The 25,356-nt window shown below is 41.9% G+C and overlaps 1 protein-coding gene across 2 annotated transcripts; it reads right to left on the bottom strand.

The window, feature by feature from the left end:
• Positions 1-4,540: 4,540 nt before the first annotated feature.
• Positions 4,541-24,966, bottom strand: LOC129093578 (SH3 domain and tetratricopeptide repeat-containing protein 1). 2 transcript variants are annotated; one of them, XM_054601635.1, is made up of 19 exons: positions 24,820-24,966; positions 23,779-23,850; positions 19,965-20,095; positions 19,260-19,365; positions 18,622-18,762; positions 17,667-17,865; positions 17,498-17,574; positions 16,702-16,897; positions 16,477-16,607; positions 16,220-16,258; positions 14,773-16,128; positions 13,913-14,053; positions 12,869-13,090; positions 12,601-12,781; positions 11,896-12,046; positions 11,273-11,395; positions 10,620-10,770; positions 9,738-9,934; positions 4,541-5,831 (listed from the first exon to the last, which is right to left on the bottom strand). In XM_054601635.1, exons 1-19 carry the CDS (start codon positions 24,923-24,925, stop codon positions 5,577-5,579), a joined length of 3,975 nt encoding a protein of 1,324 aa, XP_054457610.1. In that variant the 5' UTR covers positions 24,926-24,966; the 3' UTR covers positions 4,541-5,576. The 2 variants fall into 2 exon arrangements, with proteins under 2 accessions (XP_054457610.1, XP_054457611.1); XM_054601636.1 differs by lacking the exon at positions 14,773-16,128.
• Between the last annotated feature and the right edge of the window lie 390 nt (positions 24,967-25,356).

Below are 25,356 nucleotides of genomic sequence, written 5' to 3'. Positions count from 1 at the left end.
TCTTTTTTTTCTTTCTTTCCAAAACATGAAGTCATTCTTTGGTGCAGACTGGGGATATGTTAACTACTTTCATACTGTCCCCTTGTAAGGGCAATTTAAGACGACCAGACCATGCAGTCACACACACACACAGACACACACGCACATACACACAAATATACCTTTGTCTCACTACTTTCAAAGCTGCTGGTGCTTTAGAGCTCACTCCACTGGTGATTCCGATTTCCTTCGAGAAAGGGAAACCTAGAGCAGCTGTGGCTGAATGTACATATAAGCTAAAGTTTTTTCATTTGATATTACGGACCGTTATCCCAAGACAACTATGTAGCTCTCTTGAGTCAGAGTTTGATGTGTCGTGAAGGTCAGTCTTGCTGCCACTTTGTCTTTGTGGCTTTTCACAGTACCAAAAAAAAGGCTCAAAAAGCCTCTTGCCCATAGACATCCATTGTAAAAAAAGACATTTGTAAAATTATTGACAGTACACCTCCAACTGCCAACACTTAAATGTATTTGTATTACCATTTGAGTGTGTACATCATGAAGGTTTAGTGCCAGTAAAAGTGGCAGAAAGTGGCTAGAAAAAAACAACCAGGAAGAGAGAAAATACTTAAAAATACTACTGGAATAAATAGGGCGCCATCTTTGAGTCCACTATCCAGTTCTCAACATACATCCCTGAATGGGAACACAGGAAACATGTGGTGTTATGTGTAGCCTATATTCAAATAATAGGAAAGGGCGTGGCCAGTACAAATAAAATAAAAAGGCCATGTCACTCATTACAGCCAGGTAGAGAAAAAATGAGACTTAATTACACTTTGCTGTCAATGAAATGTTAAATTTCCAGTAGATTTTTTACAATAAAAAACACATGTAGGGCTTGAAAACTCAACCGCAAAGGTGATTGGAGTTAATTAGTCAAGGAAAACTGTATTTTTGTTACAGGAATAGTTTGGCTTTCTTGTTGAAGGTAAGATGAGAATATTGATGTCACTTGTCAAATATGGTAGCTTGATCGGTAGTCCGACGCTTCCAAACTATCACGCTCTACGTACCCCACTAGCATCAGTTTTTCACCTGTCAATTGACACTGGTTCCATGCAAAAAATAATATTTCTAAAATAAACTTCCAAACCTTTGTTAGGTTTAGGAAAAGATCTTGGTTTGGGTCAGGATAAATTTGTTGTTACGTAGTTGAGTAAGCTACCTTACGTACGCGAGGTAAGGTAAGAAGGATTCGTAATGTAGGGTAACATTATGTAATGTGACTTATATGTCAACTTAAAAATAGTGATGTTTCATACAAGACACCAACAGGGTTCTCCTGGGTGAAAGTCTTTTTTGTACTATCCGTCCACCCAGGCCTCGTCCCTATGCAGACACTCTTTATATTACGTAACATGACTTCTTCTTTTACTCTTGCCATAACCATGGCCAAGTAGAGCGTCATAGTTTGACGCATAGGGCCACCGACCAAGCTGCCACATTTCAAGACTTGGAAGAGAGAATGGACTGCACTGTCATCACTGTCTGTTAAATATAAGTCTACAGCCAGCTGCTACAGAAAAGCCTATTTCCCAGCTTTTCAAACTATTTCTTTAAAAATAGAAAGTGTTCTCAGCAGAGCGGAGAGTATGACATGACTGTTGTTGTACTGATGGAATTAAGTATTGTGGAAATGTACCAATGGGCAGAGTGAGGCTGTAGCAGCAAAAACCCTGAGTGTATCGAATTGAGTAAGGGTGTGTTTTATTGCTTTTATTTCCTAGAGAAATATTGTGTTATTTATATTTCAAAAGTTACAAAGTATAACTTGAGGATTGTTTAGATGATATGTTTAAACTGTTTTTTTTAAGTGCCACGTGCACACTGCCTAACAGATTCATTGCATCAATGACGGTAAACAAAGCTGATGTTATCATAGCAGCAAGGAACAACGGTTCCTTGGTTGTAAAAATGAGAAATTTCCCTTGGTCCAAAATGACCTCACTAAGTACAAATGTTGTTTCTCTCTGTGAATTTAAGCTGCTTCTCACATGGATAGCAGTATATTGTCCGAAGCCTCCCGCCGACACACTCTGTACAGATGTGAGGCTGTTTTTAATTCTTGCTTCCCTCTGACAGGCTGACACAGAGGGGAGGCTGGCTTTGGACGGCTCATATATACGGAAAGATCACTGTCCAAGTTTGTTTGGTCAGACAAGAGGGGTGACGACGGAGCCATGTGTTTCTCACCCAGCCGTGGGTGTGTTTATTTGAAGTAGTCTGTCACCTGAGAGAACACAGGGCTCCTTGTTCAGCAGAAACACACAGTTTATGATGGTAACGGAGGGATGCAGACAGCACTTGGTAATAATTATCTGACTATTTGACACATTATGACTCATTAATGAGGCACTCCAGGTGATCATCAAGTGATCATATCATGACAGTACCTAGATAATTCAATAATAAATCATAAAATAGAAAGAAATATACAAAAACTTAATCCATTAGAATAATTTGATTGATAAAATAACCACATAAAAACAAATGCAAGGGTCCATCAAATACGCGCAAGTCTTCTGGTATCACTTTGTATCATTGCTACGACTCGTGAAACCACAGGGAAAAACAGGGCTCAAACGCATGACCCAGACAGCAGGCTAAGGCTACATCCACACTACTACGTTTCCATTAAAAAACGCATATCTTTTGCCTTGTTTACACCTAGCATCCACACAACTCCGGAGTTATAACCCTCAAAAATATAGGGGTTCGGAAACGCTACTGACACTAGGTTAGTTTGAAAACCCCGGACTTGACTATGGGTTAAGTCCGCGGAAACGTAGTTCTTTGAAAATGATGATGTAGAAACCCGCGTAAGCTACTTCCTTGGGTCTTAGCAGTCATGTCGTGTCCTTCCCTGATTTGTCACGTCGCGGGAAGAAAACAAACAACAGCCTTGATTACCGATCGACTATGTAGGTTAATTCAACATAAATAAATATTTACAGGCGTAGCTGATCTTGTTGTCTATACTTGCAGCTGTTGTGCAGTTAAATTCCACATTTTATAATTCTCCTACTGCTGACATGCAGAGGAAGCAAGATATTTTTGGAGCAATTAGCAAACGGCATGTGTGGATGTCTGAAGTCAGGTTTTCTTTTTCTTTTCTTAATAATGTTTATTTTGTTTTGCACAACTATTGTGAAGTTCACAAGGAAACTGTAAAGGAACAAAAGCATAAATGCTCTCCAGGTGCAACAGGGACTTCAGCAACCAGCAGAGCTACCAGTGAGAGAGCAGACATCAACAAAACCAAGGAAACGAGTGAGACGTGTTGAGAAAATGTATTGACCCAAGTCTGAATAACTTTCTTGAGTTTTGAGAGGTTGAGAAGGCTTACAGTTCTACACCATAAATTAACTCACATGGGCTGCTGATGTCAAACATTACAGAATGTCTAAATTGGGACTGGATTTATTTCTCGAAGGGAGGTGAACATTCAGTGTGCGTATGAGAGTAATATTGCACCCCCATCCCAGGAGTAATTACAGTTGCTGTTTCTCTCATTCTCCTGTAATTGAAATCCCATCTTGAGCGAAATTTGACTTTTCTATGAAAGTTTCATAGAAAAGTCGTGATGCTGCAGGATTGCAGACTGTGGTTTTTCGTTTGCTGTGTTAGAGCTTGTGCAATATTTAGAATCAGGCTTATAGGGCTTTTTAATTGTGTTTGTCTTCACAGTAAGAACTCTTACATCTGCAGTGGTCCATAACACACCTACTTATTACTTGATTGTGAGGCGTGACCGTCACGCAAAAAACCCGCAAAAAACACCCATTTTGGCTCCAACACCATGAATGTTCAGAGCACTATCATTGGATTACTTTGATATTGAAAAAACTTCAAATACATGATGGTTCTCAGGGAAGTTCTGAAGCGTTTTTTTTTTTTTTTTTATGATTTCAAAGCACGTTTATGTACTTTTATCCTTTATGGACGTCAGAGATAATGATATGCTCGGGAAGTGTAAGTCACACTGATTGATAAAGTCGGGTCAGTCTGACCAAGGACAGGAGACCACGTTTCAATTACGCTGCCCGTTTCCAGCTCACCAGACAAAAGTGACTCACATTATCTCATGGACAAACGATTCCTCGACTGATTAGTGGCTGTTAATCAACATGTTCAGGGGTTCAGCTGTCAAATTCTTCCAGACTAATTGAGTGTAGAGTGTAGTACAGGTCATTAGGAACAGTCCGTTATTAGTGAAACATAATCCTATAATCATATTTCCGTCCGTCATGTGCATGTTGAGACAGAAACAGGCTAACATAGACAGTATGTGTCATACTCTTTCTTGTCATTTAAAGGCAACAGCATTGTTGCTCTTACAGACCTTTTTAATGAGAAAAACTGTAACACACTGTTAATCAGCTCCTGGTAACCTATAAATGCAAACTTTCTGACAAAAACTAAAAAACTATTAACTTTTCTTCACCTCCTGCAATGGCAAGAGAAACAATCTTACATTATAAGTTTAATGTCTGTCACATTTGCATATTAGTTTGTTCATCATTAGACAAAATAGCAAAAAATACTCGCTCTATATTAATGACATATGATAACTTACTTTAACTTTACGTTTTATTATTCGGATAAAACCCTGATGAACTAATCTGCTCCTCACAGTTTGCATATTCAATGTCTTACAGGCCTCAAACAACTGTCTGAAAACCTCTTCTGTACACTGTGGTCATTGAACTCAACACCTCAAGAGGGACACTACAAGAAATCACGAAACATTTGACTGTATAGAGTTGGAGTACTCATTAAAACAATGTGAGACTTTGCTTTTGGGAATATTTCCACTGATTTAGTCAAGTTACATTTGCATTTCCATTTTTATTGCTTAATGGTTGTCAGGTCGTGTATTTCCAACAGAAGTACAGAACAGGGTTGTGTCATGTCTCAATTACTTTTTGCTTTTGTCATAGAGCCTTTAGAATAAGTAACCAGCTTAAGGATATTCAAATAAGTACCAGAACACATAATATTTCATTATATGCAGATGATGCACTTGTGTTTATGAGTGATCAGTTACAATCAGCATGTCTTTTTTTCTTGTTTAGAAGGATTACAAAAAAGAAACTTGAATAAAGAAATCATAAATGACACATCTAACCATTTGTAAAGATAATAACTTATCATTATAAAGCTTTCACTGTTTTCTGGTTCAGGATATTTATCTTTTCCTTGTAAATTATCAGAGGCCTAAGTAAAGTTGAATCGTGAATTTTGAACACACACAGTTTCATAACGCAATAGATGATTAGATTGGACATCTTGGGCATCATGGGACCTTAACTATCTCTTCCAAGTAAGGTCTTAAAGATGGGTTTTCTGGGAACAGTTGAATCTGTGCTGTAGTCTTAATGCTTAAAGCATAATAATTCACAAGGCTTCTCATGAAACATACATTTTCTGTACCAAAAAAAGAAAATGCATCCAGCCATCTGCTGAAGTTTTTGTCGCACTTAGCAAAAGTGATTTTTTTTCTTGTCAAACAAAGACTTCCCAAAGTGTCCGGCCTATTGTCTGTTTGTCTTGGACTGCGAGGTGCTGCTATACTGCTGATCCGGTGAGATATTAATCTTTCTCACGTTCAACTCTGCAGCAAAGGCACGAGCTTTCTGGTAAAAGAAGAGAGAGAGCTCCCGGTCGATTAGGAAGTTGTGGTAGATGGTGGCGAGACGAGTGCACAGCTGCAGCTGAGACCTCTTGTTGCCCAGATCCATGGCTGCAGCCAGAGCAAGGTGGTAGTAGCCTGCAGCGTCAAATGGGTCCTGTAGAGATAACAGCCAAATGTAATTGCCCTTAAAATCCTGTAATTTAATCACATTTGTGGTCATTGTAGTTAATACAAAATACAGGGGACACTTCACATTAATAACTGATTATTAATACATTCATTTGTAAGCCAAGTGAGGCCAGGGTTTTTTAATTTTGTTTATTCAGTTATTTTTGAGACTACAATTTATATCTTGAAATAATACCTTAATTTTATAATAATAAATGAACAGTAGAAGCATTTTTACAGGTAAATGTATGTCAGTGATCCTGCTAATATTATTAAAGGTGCCGCGTGAAGTTTTTGACCACTAATAGGGCAATGGAGTGATGTTTAAACAACTGGGTCCCCAGTTGTTCGTTCTTGTAGCAAATGTAGCAAGTATACCCTCAAGAAATACACAATATGCAATTTGGTGATCTTTGGGGCTGAAAAATAAAGCTAAGCTGCAGAGCACCTCAATGTCAACTTGAGGCTGGCTCCAAAAGCAAGTCAACCCCTATGGACCCCCATGTTCAAACGCCAAGATTTACAGCAGAAACAAACTTGTTTACAGCCTGGTACAAGAACATTGTTTGGTCTCTCTAGCTAATATATCCGTGAATTGGACGATGCAAGGTTGTGGCACCTCACCCGGAATAGGGAAACCGGGGCACCCTCCTGGAGCCAGACCCGGTAGGGGAGCTCGCAGACGAGCGTCTGGTGGCCGGGCCTTGGCACATGGGGCCCGGCCGGGCCCAGCCCGAAAAAGCTACATCGTGCCCACCCTGTGGGCCCACCACCCGCAGGGATAGGCATTGGGGTCGGATGCAATGTGAGCTGGGCGGCGGGCTGGGGCGGGAACCTGGGCGTGCTGACCCCCGGCATCACAGACTAGCTCTAGGGACGTGGAATGTCACCTCTCTGGCGGGGAAGGAACCGGAGCTGGTGCGGGAGGTGGAACGCTACCAACTAGATATAGTTGGGCTCACCTCCACGCATAGCACCGGTTCTGGAACCAAACTCCTGGAGAGGGGCTGGACTTTTTCCTTTTCCGGAGTTGCCCAGCGTGAGAGGCGCCGGGCGGGTGTGGGGATACTCACAAGCCCCCGGCTGAGCGCTGCTGTTCTGGAGTTCTCCCCGGAGAACGAGAAGGCCTCCTCTCTGCGAATGGGAATCGCAGGGGGAAAGTCTCTGACTGTCATTTGTGCCTATGCACCAAACGGCAGTTCGGAGTACGCGGCCTTCTGGAGTCCTTGGGTGGTGTTCTGGAAAGGGCGCCGACTGGGGACTCCATAGTTCTTCTGGGAGACTTCAACGCTCACGTGGGTAACGATGGAGAAACCTGGAGGGGTGTGATTGGGAGGAACGGCCTGCCCGATCTGAACCCGAGTGGTGCTTTGTTGTTGGACTTCTGTGCTAGTCATGGACTGTCCATAACAAACACCATGTTTGAGCATAGGGAGGTTCATAAGTGTACTTGGTACCAGAACACCCTAGGCCAAAGGTCTATGATCGACTTTGTAGTTGTGTCATCAGACCTGCGGCCGTATGTCTTGGACACTCGGGTGAAGAGAGGAGCAGAGCTGTCAACTGATCACCACCTGGTGGTGAGTTGGATCAGGTGGCGGGGAGGCTGCCGGACAGACCCGGTAAACCCAAACGTGTAGTGAGGGTGAACTGGGAACGTCTGGCTGAGGATCCTGTCCGCAAGGTCTTCAACTCCCACCTCCGGAATAATTTCTCGTGCATCCCGGGGGAGGCTGGGGACATGGAATCCGAGTGGGCCATGTTCAAATCCTCCATTGTGGAAGCTGCTGCTAGGAGTTGTGGTCGGAAGGCGATCGGTGCCTGTCGTGGCGGCAATCCAAGAACCCGCTGGTGGACACCAGCGGTGAAGGAGGCGGTCAAGCTGAAGAAGGAGGCCTTTTAGGCTTGGTTGGCCGAGGGGTCTCCTGAATCAGCAGGCAGGTACCGGTTGGCCAGAAGGGCTGCAGCTGCGGCGGTTGCTGAGGCAAAAACCCGGGTGTGGGAGGAGTTCGGCGAGGCCATGGAGAAGGACTTTCGAATGGCCTCAAGGAAGTTCTGGCAAACCGTGAGACGACTCAGAAAGGGGAAACAGGGCTTTTCTCAGGCTGTGCTCAGCAGGGGGGGAGAACTGCAGACCCGGACTGGGGATATTGTCGAGCGGTGGAAAGAACACTTTGAGGAACTCCTGAACCCGACCAACATGTCCTCTGTGGAAGAGGCAGAGTCTGAAGACTCAGGGGAAGACTCGTCCATATGCCTGGCGGAGGTCGTTGAGGTAGTTAAAAAGCTCTTCAGCGGCAAAGCGCCAGGAGTGGATGAGATTCGACCGGAGATGCTAAAGGCTCTGGACATTGTTGGGCTGTCTTGGTTGACACGTCTCTTCACTGTCGCGTGGAAGTCGGGTACAGTGCCTGTGGAGTGGCAGACCGGGGTGGTGGTTCCCATTTTCAAAAGGGGGACCGGAGAGTGTGCTCCAATTATAGGGGTATCACACTGCTCAGCCTCCCCGGGAAAGTTTACTCCAGGGTGCTGGAAAGGAGGCTCCGTCCGATTGTCGAACCTCGGATCCAGGAGGAGCAATGCGGATTCCGTCCTGGACGTGGAACAGCGGACCAACTCTTTACCCTTGCAGGTCTGTTGGAGGGTGCATGGGAGTTTGCTCATCCAGTCTACATGTGTTTTGTGGACTTGGAGAAGGCCTTCGACCGTGTCCCTCAGGGAGTCCTGCAACTGCGGGAATATGGGGTACCTGGTTCGTTACTACGAGCCATTCGGTCCTTGTATGACCAAAGTGAGAGCTGTGTCCGGATACTCGGCACAAAGTCGAGCTTGTTCCCAGTGCGTGTTGGCCTCCGCCAGGGCTGCCCATTGTCACCAATCCTGTTTTGATTTTCAACAGGATTTCGCAGCCGGGGGAGGAGAGTTTCCGGTTTGGGGACCTCAGAATCACATCATCTGCTTTTTGCAGATGATGTGGTTCTGTTGGCTTCTTCAGAATGTGACCTTCAGCATGCACGCACTGGGGCGGTTCACAGCCGAGTGTGAAGCGGTCGGGATGAGAGTCAGTACCTCCAAGTCTGAGGCCATGGTTCTCTTCCGGAAAATGGTGGATTGCACCCTCTGGGTTGGGAGTGAGTCACTGCCCCAAGCGAGGGAGTTCAAGTATCTCGGGATCTTATTCACGAGTGAGGGTAAAATGGAGCGGGAGATGGACAGGCGGTTCGGTGCAGCGTCAGCAGTGATGCGGGTGTTGTACCGGACCGTTTTGGTGAAGAAGGAGCTGAGCCGTAAGGCAAAGCTCTCGATTTACCAGTCCATCTACGTTCCAACCCTCACCTATGGTCATGAGCTTTGGGTAGTGACCGAAAGAATGAGATCGCGAATACAAGCGGCCGAAATGAGCTTCCTTCGTAGGGTGGCTGGGCTCAGCCTTAGAGATAGGGTGAGGAGCTCAGACATCCGGAGGGAGCTCGGAGTAGAGCCGCTGCTCCTTCGCGTCGAAAGGGGCCAGCTGAGGTGGCTCGGGCATCTGATCAGGATGCCTCCTGGACGCCTCCCTTTAGAGGTTTACCAGGCACGTCCAACTGGTAAGAGGCCCCGGGGTAGACCCAGAACACGCTGGAGAGATTATATATCTCGTCTGGCCTGGGAACGCCTCGGGGTTCCCCAGGAGGAGCTGGAAAGTGTTGCTGGGGAGAAGGACGTCTGGAGGACCCTCCTTGGCTTGCTGCCCCCGTGACCCGGCGGAAGGAAATGGATGGATGGATGGATATATCTTTTTTTTCACATTAGAACGTGGTCACTACCTTTGAAGGTCAGCTTCTTTGCGTGTCGCATTGCCTAAGTGCTAGAAGCAATTATCAAATTTACACGCTTTCATTTAATCTCTTACCTTCAGGTCATAGAATATGATGTCCCCCAGCGTCTGGTACACCCTAACATAGTACAGCGTTTCCTCATCAAACAGCAGAGGTGTTGGACAGAGGGTCAGGGTTTTCAGGTAATAGTGTTCAGCCAGTTCATACTGGTCCAGACAGTGGTAAAGAGAGGCCAGACGATGGTAAGCCACCCTCTCATTCAGACAATCACCTATATATACAACCACACAAAAGGGTGACACAGTTATTCTGTTATAGCACATGACCTCAAACTCTTCAGGATATCTCTAAGTTCAGTTATTAATTTGCCTGTGCACCACTGGTTCAGAGCAACAAAATAGCATAACAACTACTAGCCAGAATACCATGACATTTCATTCTGATATTTATGGTTCCGAGAGGAAGATTTCTAAAGTCAGAAACGCACAGTAAGTGTCTGAAGTGCAGGTTTTGAAATACACAGATTGTTTTAAATGGCCAAACATGCACCAAAAGCTAGCCGGTTGTGGTCGCCAAATTTTTACTTTCCCACAAGAAACTAAAATATATCTAATGGGCATGAAATTTGCAAAGCATGGTCCCAAAAGGTTCAAACAGTCATGAACTTTCCTCTTGCATAAGATATAAAAATTGGAGATTCTCTTTGGCCCAGATGTCAAGGAAACATCGAACTTCTGCAGAAGTCATCTGCCCCACAGTTCCATTAAAATCGAATAAATGTTGGCTTGTGAAAGCAACGAAAGCAGGTCTTTTTACAGATAATAAATGTAGTACAATGTAGTAGATGATAGTAGTTGGACCATGACTTGCTTTAGATAAAGGGTAAATACAACCATAAATTACAATCCTGACCTAACACAGAAAATTCTAAAATTTGTGTTGGAGGTTATCCGTACCCAGAGTGATACTGATGTCCAGTGCAGTCTGAGCAAATTCCACAGCTTCCCCATACAGCTTGAGACTTAGCATCAGTTCAGTCAATTTATTGCACAACCTCAGCCTGGAACGCACACTGCTGCTCTTCACTGCGATGGGCAGAGCACGGTCCTACATGGTGGATACAGAGATACAAAGAATATTACAGTAGGCTTCTTATTTTTCTTAGTTTTGACCATTATTCCTTAAAATATTAGTAATACTGTTTTGGCACAAAAAGACCATAGACTGAATATAAGAAGTGGAAGTAGTTAGGGGGACGCCAACAATTGTATTGTGGATTGCCATTTTGAAGCCTTGATTTCAGCATTTTTCCGTGGCCAACAAGGTTTTTGGCTGTTGCCATCTTGTTTTTTGCAACCATAAGTGACATGAGAGGAGCATAATTTTATCTTCTAAACAATCAGACTTCTTGCAACCAGGAGTCACCCCCTGCTCTAAAACATGGATGAATAGTCCAAACCTACATCAGAACTAACTGGGATTCATATAAAGGATGCCCTATTTTAAGACCATTGGTTGATAACAGTAGTATCAGTAGTGAATGATAAGGTAACGGTAATGTAACATGTTTAAATATTTGTATCAACTCAGTGTTTTATCCAGTCCATACCCTGTAGAAGGTGATAGCCTTGTCCTGGTCCTTGCTGCTGTTGAAGAAAATGTCTCCTGCAGCTTCCAGGAGCTTCAAGATGAACCCTGTGTCTCCTGTACTCAGAGCGACATCCTGAGCTACCTGACAATGACATCGACGAAAAGAGATTTTTAGTTTATCTGTCAAAGGCAGCGAAAAACTAAAACCAACAGAGTAGCCACTTAAATAGGGCACCAAAAAACATAAATTACAAATGTGTCGTTCTCTGACGTCTGAGTGGTTGCTGAGACTACAAAAGTGCTATATTAATTTAGGAAGCGTTCATCTACTTGCAGAAAAGAGGACATTGCTTGTGACAGAGTGAGATGTAAACATTAATGGCGTCCTCCTCAGCTGAGATGTAAGGTTAGCTAAGTCAGTCTGCTAGGTGAGATAGCAGTATCGAGTAGAGATGCACGCTTCCTTCTGCGCAGGGACACTGTTGGAGAGTGTTGTTTGGTAGAGAAAATAGTTCCTACATGAAGCTGCTCACAACAGGGTTTCACAAATCAAAGTTGAGTTCCAAAAGTTCCCTAGATTGTGCCTCAACTGATAGACATAATAAAAATAGTTTTGATGTCTACACTCAGCTGCTCTCAGACCTGTGTGTAAAGGTCCACGAGTTCAGTCTGGTCCACCAGGTGGTAGATCTTTCCCGCTTGCAACCAGCCGTACGCCTCCTTCTCCCTGCAGCCCAGGTCGATGAAAATACCCAGACTGGTCTTGGTGTAGTCAAGAGCTGCCCTGTATGCCCTGAAAACATTCAGAGACTTAGATTAGTCCTGTAGGAGCCACTATGACTGTGTATTGATTTCTGTTGATATTTGTAGCCTATATCAAGTGTGACCACAGGTGGCAGTGCAGGTTAGTGTGGCAGGTGAAGTGTAAACTCAAACATAAAATCATAATTTACACTTTCAAACTAACAGCTGAGGATAATTTTCAGAATGGTTGCACACACACACACACACACACACACACACACACACACACACACACACACACACACACACACACACACACACACACACACACACACACACACACACACACACACACACACATACACACCTATCTATACTCCAATCTTTGTGGGGACTCTCATTGACATAATGCATTTCCTCGCTCCTTACCCTAACCTAATCCTAATTCTAATCTGAATCTTATAACCAAATCTGAACAGGCATTTGAAGAAGTGAGGACTGGCCAAAGCGTCCAGTCAATACAAAATGTCCTCACTCTGAGGGTCTCAAACGCACATTGGTCCTCACAAAGATAGTTGTACAAGTACACACACAAACACACACCTTTCTGTGCCCAGGGTGAGGTAGAGCTGACTGATGGCTTCCAATGCATCTCCCTCCTGTCTTCTGTCTCCTGTATGTCTCAGAAGCTGGACCTGGTGCTGGCTGTAGATGATACACTGGGCCTGGTCCGGACTCTCACACCCATACAGATTGCACAGGTGTCTGGTGGCAGTGAGCTGGCCTGGCAATGAGTGACAGTCCAGTCCAGTTAATTTACAAGAGCTCAAGTAACAGAAAAAGACACATAGTTTGTGACTTACATACTTACAGTCTAAAAGATTAGCATTGATAGCCAGCAACAGAGCCCATTCGTAGCATCCTTTCCCAAAGTCCAGCTGGTGCTGCTTCACATAGTGCTGACCCAGCTCCAGCAGCACTGTGATGAAGTTCGCCTCATGACCTTTTTCTTCCAGCTCAGAGAAAAGCTGCACGGCCTCAGTCAGGTGTTTTTGGGCTAGTCCTTTAGCCCCAGCCTTCAAACATAACAGCCCTTCATGAGGAAGAAGCAGAGTCATCTCAGAATACTGAAGTTCATTGGAAGAACACTACATTTGAATAAGGTAAAAAAAATATATATATACAATCATTACTCTTCCCCAGTTGATTGATTAAATTAGGACAATTGCTTTTTTAGTATAAGTTTTCTGAAATGTTATGTTTAACTATGCAAATGAGGCATTATCTTATACAATATGTGCTAATTTGAGTACATTTCAAGAACAGAAATTGCATTATTGTATAGAGCAGGTACAATATTCTTGTGTCATTTTGTTGACACATTAGACACATTGGATGTCTCTTTGTATCACTCGAGAAACCAGAAAATACTGTCAACAGCCATAAAAAAAATCAATGTTTGCCATGATTTTGTAATAAAATGTTCTATAAATCATGCTATGAATGATATGTGAACAAAGCCCTCTGTAAAAACCTCCAGAATATAAATAGGACTGAAATTGGAAAGTTTGGTAAGTGCTAAAGAAGTGAAGATTTTTACAACACATCCCCAGTTGATTGCTGACATTAAGACAGTATTTTTTGTATTATAACTTTTCTGAATTGTTACCTTTAAATATGCAAATTAGGCATTATCTAATAGTGACTTTTGGTGAATTTAGGAGAAATCTACAGATGCAAATAGACAAAATAGTAAAATAAACACCTAACTGTGTTTTTTCTTTTTTCTTTCAACTTGTCTGAAAGAAAACACGTAACGGAAGCAAAATAGACAAGATTCTCTAAATTGACCAGTGCATGATTTTTTTTCCAGTAGTGTGTCTGGCATGTAGTGAAGAAGCATTTACTTTCTTACCCAGGTTAGCCTGAGCTACAGCCCAGTTTGGCATGTCCTCGTACTCTTGGCAGATGTCCACAGCAGCCTGGTAGCTCTCTGCCGCCCTCCGAAGGTCACCCATGCATCGAAGTGCCACGCCACGCATGTTGAGGACCACACCTTTGTTTTAAATCAAACACATTTACTTTAACTGTTATGAAATAACCTGCTTTTAAATCAGTGACGGTGATATATATTTGAATCAATCAAATGTTTACATCTTTAAAAAAGTTGGCCAATTTCTTCTGTTAAAATAAAGTCCTACTGTGGCCTATATTAAGAGTCAAAATAATTCCAGAGGCACAATAATACAATAACATAATACATTGAATGTTGAATCAGGAAGTAGTTCATTTAATATTAATAACTGGCAGTTAGGTAAGAACTTTAATGTTTGACTTATTCACTTTCAAACTAGTAGTACAATTTCTTAAAACAGATTACTCCGGGGTTGTCTAGTGCACTCTTATTTCCACTATGGAAACAAGTTTGCTAGCATATTGGGTGAACATGAGAAACCAAACATATGTATTTCAGAACATCATACAGTAACACTGAAACTGTGGCACTGCAGTTCGGAGACGGCCGTAAGTTTTCAGTGCCCTTTTCCGCCTCTGCCTTTTTTTTTAATGCTCAACAGTATATACAAAGCAAAGCACATGATATGTTTTGAAAATCACCAGATTCCTTGGATTATTGTATGTAACGGAAATGAAATCAGGAATGCCCAAATTGGACTTGTTGATTATCTGACGTTTGTTCCTGTGGCTCATGATAAGTTCCAGAGCTTCATTCTGAAACACATTTTTTAACACATGAAGCTAGAAAAACCCACCGACCTTCCTGAGGGGTAGTGCAGTGTTCTGGCATGGAAGCGAGGACAGAGTCCAGGATATCCAGAGCCACATCCGGCTGCTTGTTGTCAATGTGAAGCCATGCCAGCCAGATGAGGGTACCATTTCTTTCTGGGACTGAGATGGGGGATGGCTGCGAGGGTGGATTGCTGTCGATTAGAATATGCATGTGGCCGATAGCGTGTCCAACCATTTTGTGCTTGCAAAAGAGTTGGCAGAGACAAAGGGTAAGCTGATGGCTCAAAACATGGTGCTGATCACTTCCTACTCCTTGGACTTTGTTAGAAGAGAGGGCTTGTTGTAAATAGGGAGCCACTTGAGGTGGGATGGAGGCTTCCTGTTGTGTGATACCATTCAGTGTGTTGACATTGTCCAAAAGTAGAACCATGCTGCTCAGGCAGTCGGTCAGTGTAGCAGAGGGCTGCTGCGGAGCTCTCCTGGCTGAACTGACACTGAGGTGGGGAAGTCGGAGTTCACTGTAGAGCCTACCCAGGGCGAGGTACTCATGACTGGGAGAGATGCCCCATGTCCTTTGAGCTTCAGCGCAAAGAACAAGTAGTCTCTGAAGATATGGAACAACTCGTACCCCTTCAGCACGAGTCCAGTGGTGCTTTGCCAATAGATGACAAGCCCGGGCCTCTGCCATCTTGTTGTGAGACAGAACAGCTTTCTTGAGGATATATTTAAGAGCAGAGTTGTCCTCTAAGTATTCCAGGCAGTCTGGGATTCCCAATAGCAAGGCTACAAGTCGCTCTGTCAGAGCAAAGAAACTTTCGGTGTTTTTCTGCAAAAGATATATGGCAACCAGGTTGGAGTAGATGCTGGCCAACAGCCTGAGGTCGATGAAGCCTTCTTGTGGCACGCTGAGGGCTTCCTCAAAGTAAACCCGGGCCTGGCTGAACTTTGACCTTCCGGCACAGAGCTTACCCAGCAGAAAGCATGAACGGGTCTGTGACCAAAAGAGTCGCTTTTTCCTGGCTGTTTCTCTGGCTACACCCAGGAAGGCAATCAGCTCGTCCTCGTCTGAGTGACCGGTGAAGATGGAGGAGGCCAGGAGTTCAGAACTCAGTCCATACAGTGTGCCAAACTCTATTTTGTACTCTTGTCCCTCCAAGAAAGAGAAAAGCGGAATGAAGATTTCATTGTTGTTGTTTCCTTCTACAACTGGGTGAACAGTGAAACAGGGAGGACTTTTTGCTTCTAAAGCCAGGACAGAGTCCTCTAGAGTCCCGTTCACGGTCACTACGGAAGGTGGCAATGTGTCTTTTCCTTGATCAAGAAACCTCTGAATATTTATCTTCAAGTCTGTCTGCTGAGGATAACCTTTGCTCGAAGAACTTACTGTAAAATAAATTAATCATAAAAAATTATGAAAAACAGACAAAATAAATAACACAGTTATGAGATATTTACTGTAGGTGCCAATACTTACATGGTGTCTTTTTTGTAGAGTCTTGGTAACTGATCATATCTGAAATTAAACAACACAGAGTGCATAAAAAGTGAATGAGAAAATACCTTAAAACCTCAACATGTACTAAAACTAAAATAGCAGCAACAGAATATGTTGTTTTTTGATAAGAAATGACGACATATTTTGTCACTTAGTTCGGATAACTTGTTGGATTTTTGGACACATGACACAAATCTGTATAAATCAGTTTGACATGTGAGTTCTTTCTGTCTCACCAAGTTTGTAGTTATGACCAGAATCATTTTGAGATTTCTTCTTCAATAAGGCAGTTGTTTCTTCTATGACTTTGTCCTCTTGCAAACTGAAGAAGGTCCCTTCTTCTCCATCCAAAAAAATATCTGCTGAGCTTGAAGGGTGACAAGAATAGAACAAGATACAGTATTTTCATATTCTCTATTTGTCTCTATTTGTCACACTGTATATAATGGTGATACACTCACTCGTAAATGTCAGGGCTCGGTTTCACCAGGCTTGTCTTGACCAGACCCACTTCTCCTGTCGCCTCCTTCCTCCCAGTGAACCAATCAAAACAAGACACCAGAAGGCCCACGATGATGATGCGATCACCGGGTGCCATGCTCAGCTCATCTGGGCCCTCAGCATCATACTCCACTGTGGCCAGACAGGTTCCTCTGGCTTAGGATAGGAGGACAATATGACTCTAGATGTCCCAGTAAGGTTTTCAATGTTCTTTAGTACCCACTGACCATCAAATATCACTGGGGAACTTAAAGGGGTGTTGTTAACAATAATAAAAGTGGTTGGGATGTCAGCTGGATTGTAATTACTAATTGAAGATCCAACCCTCTCCATGAATAATAAGAAATGAAAGCAGTGAAACTGTCCATTGACATGTACATGATGAAAACTGTTTTGTTGTCATTTAAAGAGAAAGATATCAAAGCAGTTGAAATGTCATTTGGCATCTAACCACTGGAAGCAGTTGAATGGTTAATTGAAGAGTGGACGTTGAAAGAGTGAATTTCCCCATGATCATTTCACTATTCTTAAGTTAAAGTAGAAGTGTCAGTCAAAAGGAAAGTACTGACAGAAGTAGTGGCAGTAGTGCTAAAATAAGTTGAATATTTTATTATAAGTGAGTAATCTTCTTTTTTTTTTTAAAATCAGCCTTCAACTTGAAAGATCATACTTCATACAAATACTTTTTTTCACTTGCATGTGTTTCTGAAATTCTTTCTGGGCGAAACTATCCTCAATGGATTGAACTGCACTTACCAAACTCCAGAGGGAAGTCACAGGAGGGTTTCCCATCACCAACTAAAATGCTCTCTGCACAGGATTTGAGGAACCATCTGTGGACGGATGGAAACGTGTCAGCACCTCATACCTTCTACTGTACGGCCTTGGATCAGTGGGACCAGCCCTGTGTGTGGATGTGACTTACTGATGAAAAGGGATGACCGGCTCGAGACCTGGTGTGGGTGCAGTGCCTCGGGATCCATCGGCCAGGCAGAGGACAGTCCACCCTGAGCCAAGGAAGGGAGGCTCAAACTGGGCTATGTCCCCCTGCTCCAGGTACAGGTCACCTCCAGACGTGGAGCTGTCAAACATCTGGTTGGTACTACAACTAGCAAAGAATGAACCTGAGGACAAAGAGAGAGTGTGTGCACGTGAAATGTGAGCATGTCAGGTATTCTAATGTTCATTATTTTTCAGGTATTTACTAGATTCTGTCTTAATGTAAATATTCAAGCTAGCGGTGTGCATTTAACTAGTCATGCTTTGTGTAGCCTGATGAAGAGAGACAGAAAAGAAGAGACCAACTTATTAGTCCACTTCTCTTATCTAATTGTCTTAATGTGATTGGAGAGGCCTGGATGCAAAGTTCAAGGACACTGTAACATATTGGCACTCTAATTATTGACTTTTTGACCAAACAGAAACGGTCTGCAAACGTACTTATTTTGACCCAAATCACAATCTTTTCCCAAACCTAACCAAGAAGTTTTCTTGCCCAGACCTAGAGACCAATTTGTTCATTTTGTTTTTGATTCAGCAGGGTTCTTAAGTTGGGAGGGGACTTTCATCAGCAACTCTTGTACCTAGAAACAAGGAGGTACAGCAGAAGGCTGTCTTTGTCCTCACTGATGAGATGGTCTACTCAGTGTTGAAGGTTTCTCGCCACACCTTTTTTCAAAGTAAATTGAAGTAAGATTATCTAGCCAAACACCAGAGATAATGTTTTCTGCTTTCTCCATCTTTTATCAGCCACCGCTTGGGGCTTTAAATGCTGGAGCAACATTAGAACTTAAGGAACAATGCATGTCCCTTTGTGAATGAGGGCAGCAAAGCAGGCCTTTGATTTGCAGAGCAACTCAAAAGACTTAATTCTTTCCCACCTTCCTGCATGAGGATGCCTTTGTAGATAAGGTTGAGAGTGTCCTCCTGAAGGGAAACCTCGATTGCAATGTCATCCTCCAAAGAGCTGAGCCAAAACTTCTGGTCCCACAACAGATTCTCCATGCACTGACCCAAGAAACCTGAAGGGGAGGAGATACGAATGAATCCACTCATCTTCTTGGTTTTACCCACTGGCATCATATTTACTAGCAGCAGCAGCAGCAGTAGTAGCAGTAGCAGTATTATACAGTCTGCCATAGTACAAAGTACATTCCTGCATTCCTTCCTGCAGAAGTTAATGACAATGCTGAAATAAAAAAATAAAGCTATTTAAAAATATTACAATATAACTGGGAAGGTGCACTCAGTAGAGTGCAGATATCTGCCAGGCGTGTCTGCAATGACCACTGCTGTATTGTCCGTATAAAATATCGACATAGTCTCCGCATCTGGCTTTTGGAGCCAGCCTCCAGTGGCCATTTGAAGAACTGCTGGCTTCATTTTTCAGCACCGGAGGTTGACGATTGGTATTGTGTGACTGATCGCATAATCCTTGTGGCAGATATAATTATAAAATGATTGCCTTATTGCAAATACTTTAGTTTAAACTTCAACTGCTACTGCACTCCCAACCTACCTATTGTGTAGTATGTGGTGAACTTCCATATTTCCTCAAATGTTTTGAATGTCACAAAAATAACTTTTTCTTCACTGTTGATGGAGATGAGATGAGTAGACAGCTCCTACAAACAGAGAAAAGAAAAAGGTTTATTAATTACACTTTAAAAAGAAAGTTTCAAGCTTCACCCTCAAGTTTTGTGTTCGTTTTTTATATTTTTGTGATATTTGTGTTTCCAGAAAAGTTGTGTACTGAGCCATAGCAAAGAAAATAACTATATGGATTATACAGCAGTGGTTTAAGTTTTTCTGGACATTTAGTTACTTTTTTTCCCCCGATACAAATGAATGAATCAAATTTGACAACAACCATTATTCTTCATGAAGAACTTTTAACTTCTAAAAGGATATATTTTGGGTGAAGTATCCTTTTAACCTTAACATAACTATTTTCAACAAAAAACGTTAAGCTTCTTGAATTCTGGCTACTAGAATGTAGAACAGCAAACCGAACAGAGAGGACAGCTTTTACAACCTGATTCATTCATAATTCATGGAGGAAGTGGACTTTTCTACAGTATAAAATGCCAGGAGCTGAATAAAGTGTGTGTTTGTGTGTGTGTGTGTGTGTGTGTGTGTGTGTGTGTGTGTGTGTGTGTGTGTGTGTGTGTGTGTGTGTGTGTGTGTGTGTGTGTGGTGTGTGTGTGTGTGTCAAGAGCTGTACCGTGAACAGAGCGTTGACCTCTGTGCTGTCAGCTTGCAGGATGCGCAGTTTCCCTCTTAGCATTTCCTGCAACTCCTCGTCTGCAGGAAGACGCTCTGTACCCCCGACCACATCTAGCAGCAGCGGCAGAGCTGAACACACAGCACACCATCAACATGTGAAATGTACCATGTTTATTCTTTGGTCAGTTTGCATTGCATAAGAAGTTCACATAGTGTGTAATGGTTTGAATGTTAAAATAATGGTAACTTTAGGAATTTAAGAAGTCATAACGATGTCAGGAAGTAAACCATAATTTAATTAAGCCTTTATTAGTCCCACAATGGGGAAATTACAATTATCTGCATTTGACCCATCCCGGAGGAGCAGTGGGCTGCTAAGAAGCGCCCGGGGAGCAACTGGGGGTTAGGTGTCTCGCTCAAGGACACCTCGGCACGTTGACTGTAGAGGGGTTCGAACCACCAACCTTGTGCTTACGGGACGAGCCTCGTGTGCCACAGCCGCCCCAACCCACTTTAATTACAACTGACTTTACTTCCTCGTCATTTAAACACACAATATGTAGTTTTCTGCCGCTAGATTGTGCTCAATCAAAACAAAAAGTTTGGTGATGTGTTGAAGTACTGAGTGGGATCATGGGAGTTTTTGTCTTTAGTGTAATCAGCTTCTCCTGGTTAGGATTCCTTAGGATAGGTTTTTTTTACCACAGAGGTCTCCTCTCCGAAACAAACAAACCTGCTGATTAAAACCGGTAAAACACTGAATAAAGAAGCTTCATGTTAAAAATATGTAACTCAGATGCTGTACAGCGGAGGCAGGATGTCAAGGAGGGGGTGCGATCCGAATGTTTGCTCAACTTTTTTCTCTGATATCTGAAAATCAAGAACCCCAATGTCTAAAATCTTTCAACCGCTTGAAATAAAGTTGAAACCACCAAGATCTAAAAAGTGAAAGGTAGAAAATTGAGCTTAAAACTAAATAAAAACTTTTGATCAGCTTCTGGCAGACAACCACAACGCTGACACATGAGCAAAAGGGACATGACACGCACCATTACCTTGATTAAAATTACCGATTTTTTAAGTTTGAGTATTGGAATCATTTGGGACAATGTAAGTACATAACTCAACAAAAATATATAACATAGGTCTAGTCTTCTTTTAGACATTTTAATTCAATTCAATTCAGTTTATTTTGTATAGCTCAGAATCACAAATTACAAATTTGCCTCAGAGGGCTTTACAATCTGTACACATGCGACATCCTCTGTCCTTCCCTTAATGTGTTACACATTAAACCTTTAACTTGCAGGAGCCTAAGTAATATATTGATTTATTTTAAAGGGTCATTCCGTGAGTAGAGTCATCTACTTCTTAACATCACATGCTGTTTGAGGACACTACCTCTCTTTGTTAATGTTTGCTAAAAAAAAAAAGGAAGAAAAAAGGATGAGCTGAGCAGTTTCTGCTGCTGTAATGAAAGCACCTGGTGTAATAAAACAACATCCACAATCCAGCGTAGGTACAAATTAGAATGAATATAATAGTGTTGGAAGAAAAGGAAGTTTCGGTATTCATAGAAATTATTTGTTTACTTGCAAAAGGGTATGAAACAAAGTTGTCCATCATCCCCTAACATACAGTAGAGTTTTAGGACAGAAAGTAGGAGATTATTTTAAAAAAGAGAAAAAAAATTCACCAATGATTTGAACCACATTTCTGTCAATTAACATTGTTACGTGGTGAGGTGGCTGACTGCTTAGACAGATGTTGGGATTTGAACTCATCAAGTGATCGGAGTTGATGACGGCAGTGTGACTGACTCACAGATTAATAAGTGACTTCAGAGGAACTCACAGGTTCAAGGTATAAAAAATGACCTGACCTCAGTGGAAAGTCACATGGGACATGTGTTCTCTTATGACTCATCAAGGTGGAACTAAAACCATAACATGAAGGGGCGGCCAGCAGGACTTCAGTGGTCCCCTGTTTGTTCTATGATAAATAATAGTCATAGTTAGTTAATAGTTAATAGTCATTATTAGTCATAATAAAAATAATAATAATGACTGTAAATTTCCCCGCTGCAGGACTAATAAAGGATTATCTTATCTTGTCTTATCTTATCTTAAACATGAAAGGCTAAATATTTAGTAATAACCAAAGACTATATAAAATATGCAGTATGAAGTCATTGTGATGTCACCCATTGGTTTGTGGACTGTGGTTTTGAAGCCTCAAGTTTGGCATTTTGACAGTCGCCATCTTGGATTTTGGCAGCGCCATCTTGTTTTTTTGCAACCAGTGAACGGGACACGACTATTTTGGACTGAGGAGGAGTGACCTAGGGAAGCTGTGTAGGGCGTAGTGACCTGTCAAACACTGTGTAGCCCCGCCCTAAAGCATACTGTGCTTCATGGTCTATTTGACTCTAAATGGACCATAATTTACTAAATGAACCTCATGCTGTGTTGAAGAAGACTTGAAACTAGAGATTGAGACCATAAACTCATGTTTACAATGTTTACTGAGGGAATAAATCAAGAGAGAAGTAGAGTCATTTTCTCATAGACTTCGATACAACCAGAGGAGTCGCCCCCTGATGGACATTAGAAACAATGCAGGTTTAAAGCACTTTTTGAATTGGCTTCACTATTCAGAACCTGAGTTTTCTGCTTGATTTTAAAATGGTTCGCTTTTGGAGCCTGCCTTAAACAGCCATTCGAGGGACTGCAGTTTTTGGCACTTCAGCGTTGACTTCATTTCTCAACACCGAAGGTTGCAGCTTGGTAAATAAATGTAAGGACATTTTTTTCTACTTTCCCATGTTTTTTGTCTGAGTGACTAATTGGGAAAGAACATTTTTTTAAATTAGTCCAGTAGACGCTGCAGACGGCAGACGCTAAATGGACTGCAATGCAATCCTTGCGATCAATTCCGCACTGTGAATGTATGTCCTCTAAAAGTGCTGGGCTTTGGCACTGAAAGGCTCAGATTGTTATTATAAGTATCTGACAACATTATGGAAAGAACCGTACAAAGTATTACAATTACTTTTTCTTTATCCAGTCTACAAGTTATTGTGTGTCATGCTGGTAGAAGTATAGTTCTAACATCTCGCTATTGGATAAGGCCTCATTCACATTGTCAAAATCAGCAAAAATTTCAGTCATGACATTGAAAATCTTTTAGATAACACTAAGCCACTCTTTCTGATCTCCAACACAACAAATTCTTCCGGCAAAACAGGCACCTTTCGTGGAAGAACATTGACGGTGAGGAATTGCACCTGGCGTTCTTGCTCAATGTTGGTCCAATTAAAAAATTGTTGTTCCCATTTGTCTCCAAAGTTTACCTTTAAGAGTCTAAAGATGTGCTGGCAGCTCTGTGAGGCTGTATGTAAGCACAGTAGTGATTTGAGCTAAATGCTAACATTAGCATGTGAACATGCCGATATCTTTCAGATATAATGTTTAGCATTTTAGTTGAGCATGCTTACATTTGCTTATACTCACACCAGTAAAGCTGAGGCTGATGGGAATGTAATTCGTTTTGAAGGTTTTGAGCTGGTGGCAAATGAAAATATGGGAATTGACCAAAGCCATTGGGATTTATTTTCTTTCTCTATATGTACCGAATTGTCACCAATGCTGAATGGTCACCGCCCATGCCACATACCCACAACGATTGTTCGAGTCCATATGCGGGATCTTTGTTACATATCTTACCCCTCTTACCCCACGTTTCCAGTCTGCCTCTCCACTATCATCCGTCCAATAAAAAAAATCATCTCAAACAGAGGAACAAGAAGTTACCTGTTGGGACGTTTTCCTCACATGTTGACACAGTTCTCCTCAGACTTGAAGAATCTCTGGCGAAACCACGCACTATTAAAAACATGGAAGGAGCAGTCATCACTGAAATTGCAAGAAGCTTACTTTAATTTTAAGCAATATTAAAGATCTCATTTCGGGAGAGGTCACAACAGTTTGGTGACATCTTGGCTTTTTTTCAACCTTTGACTTTTCCCCCCCTCCATGTGCACTAAAGGGTCCCCATAAATTTGTATTGGTTTGTTTTCACATTCATCTGCTGAAGGAGAAATCCTTAAATGTCAGTTACACGTGGACGTAGCAGCAAGATTGGTGAAATCATGGTCCAGTATTCAGCTGTGGAACCTTGAGGCATCTAATGACACACTACATATTGTGTCCATCATAAACAAAATTAGTATTTAAATATTTATAAACTCTTGATTTTTCAATTAGGGATAATTGGAAGGGATGCAATTTGGAGATTTTTACAACGAGGGAAATTAACCTTATTAAACTTTTAGTCTGTGCAGTATTTATGAGTCTTAAACTTGTCTGGAGGGGATCTTTAAGATATTATTATTAAAAAAAAATAAAAAAATAACGTGGACATAGCTTTCGTGCTAAATTGGTCCATTTGTTAACCATTAAAACTCCTCAAGCAGTGCAGTATATGACCCTTTTAAAACAAATCAGGATAATACAGAGATTTTTTTTATAGAATAATATATTATATATTAACAATATATGATTATAATGTATAACAATATAGTTTATTTTAAAATCCACAAAATACTGTCATATAAAAAACAAGACCATACAGAGATTTTTTTATAGAATAATATATTATGTATTAATAATATATTATGATAGTATATATTAATATGGTTTATTTGGAAATCCTCAAAATACCGTCATATAAATATTACGTCAATCCTTCATAAAAACTTTTATGATTTGGTATATTGAGAAAAAATGATATCATATCGATGTGGCTCTGGAGTTCCTAATGTAGTAGTACATTAATATTAGTACCCCACATACCTATTCTGCTGTGTCGGTTTGATTTCTCCGCCACCTGCCGGTGCTGCTGGCCGTCTGTGGAGATCTTTCTCCGGTACCCGCTGTCTCGGTCCGACCTAGCCGACATGTCCAACACTACCGTTCAGTCTCCCCGGTCCCCGGTGATCAGTCAACACCTCACCATCACATGCTCACTGCGCGCTGCAGCCAACAAAACTCTGCTCCAAGTACAAGTACAAGAGACAGGAGCGTCAAGCTTTTCAAAATAAAAGTCCCTTTGATTAAAAAAAATAAAATAAATTGACCTCGGATGACCTCTAAGCCAGTGTTTGTGCACGTTTTACTGTGAGGTTTCTTCAAAACTAAAAGAGGAGTCTACCCTGTCTTTGGTAGAAGGTATTATAACATTCACAAGTTTAAGAAGGAGATTGTTTTCATATATTGTTGCAATTAATATTTGAATATTATAAATAGTCTTTGTTATATTTACACTCTTATTAGCCAATGAAAAAAGACACAAATGAATAATATGCCACCTCTTTAAAACATTGTGAACCT

The sequence above is a fragment of the Anoplopoma fimbria genome, chromosome 7, assembly GCF_027596085.1.
Source record: "Anoplopoma fimbria isolate UVic2021 breed Golden Eagle Sablefish chromosome 7, Afim_UVic_2022, whole genome shotgun sequence".
Lineage (NCBI taxonomy): Eukaryota > Metazoa > Chordata > Actinopteri > Perciformes > Anoplopomatidae > Anoplopoma > Anoplopoma fimbria.
The sequence above is the reverse complement of the archived record's forward strand: the minus strand, read 5'-3'. Positions and strand labels throughout refer to the sequence as shown.

Bases quoted from the DNA above. Each gene is read 5' to 3' on its own strand.
- LOC129093578 (XM_054601635.1), bottom strand. From the start codon at position 24,925: ATGTCGGCTAGGTCGGACCGAGACAGCGGGTACCGGAGAAAGATCTCC. The intron at 16,608-16,701 runs GTGAGTGTATCA...TCACCCTTCAAG, and splicing joins CCGAGCCCTGACATTTACGA to CTCAGCAGATATTTTTTTGG. The intron at 13,091-13,912 runs GTAAGAAAGTAA...TTCCTCATGAAG, and splicing joins TGTAGCTCAGGCTAACCTGG to GGCTGTTATGTTTGAAGGCT.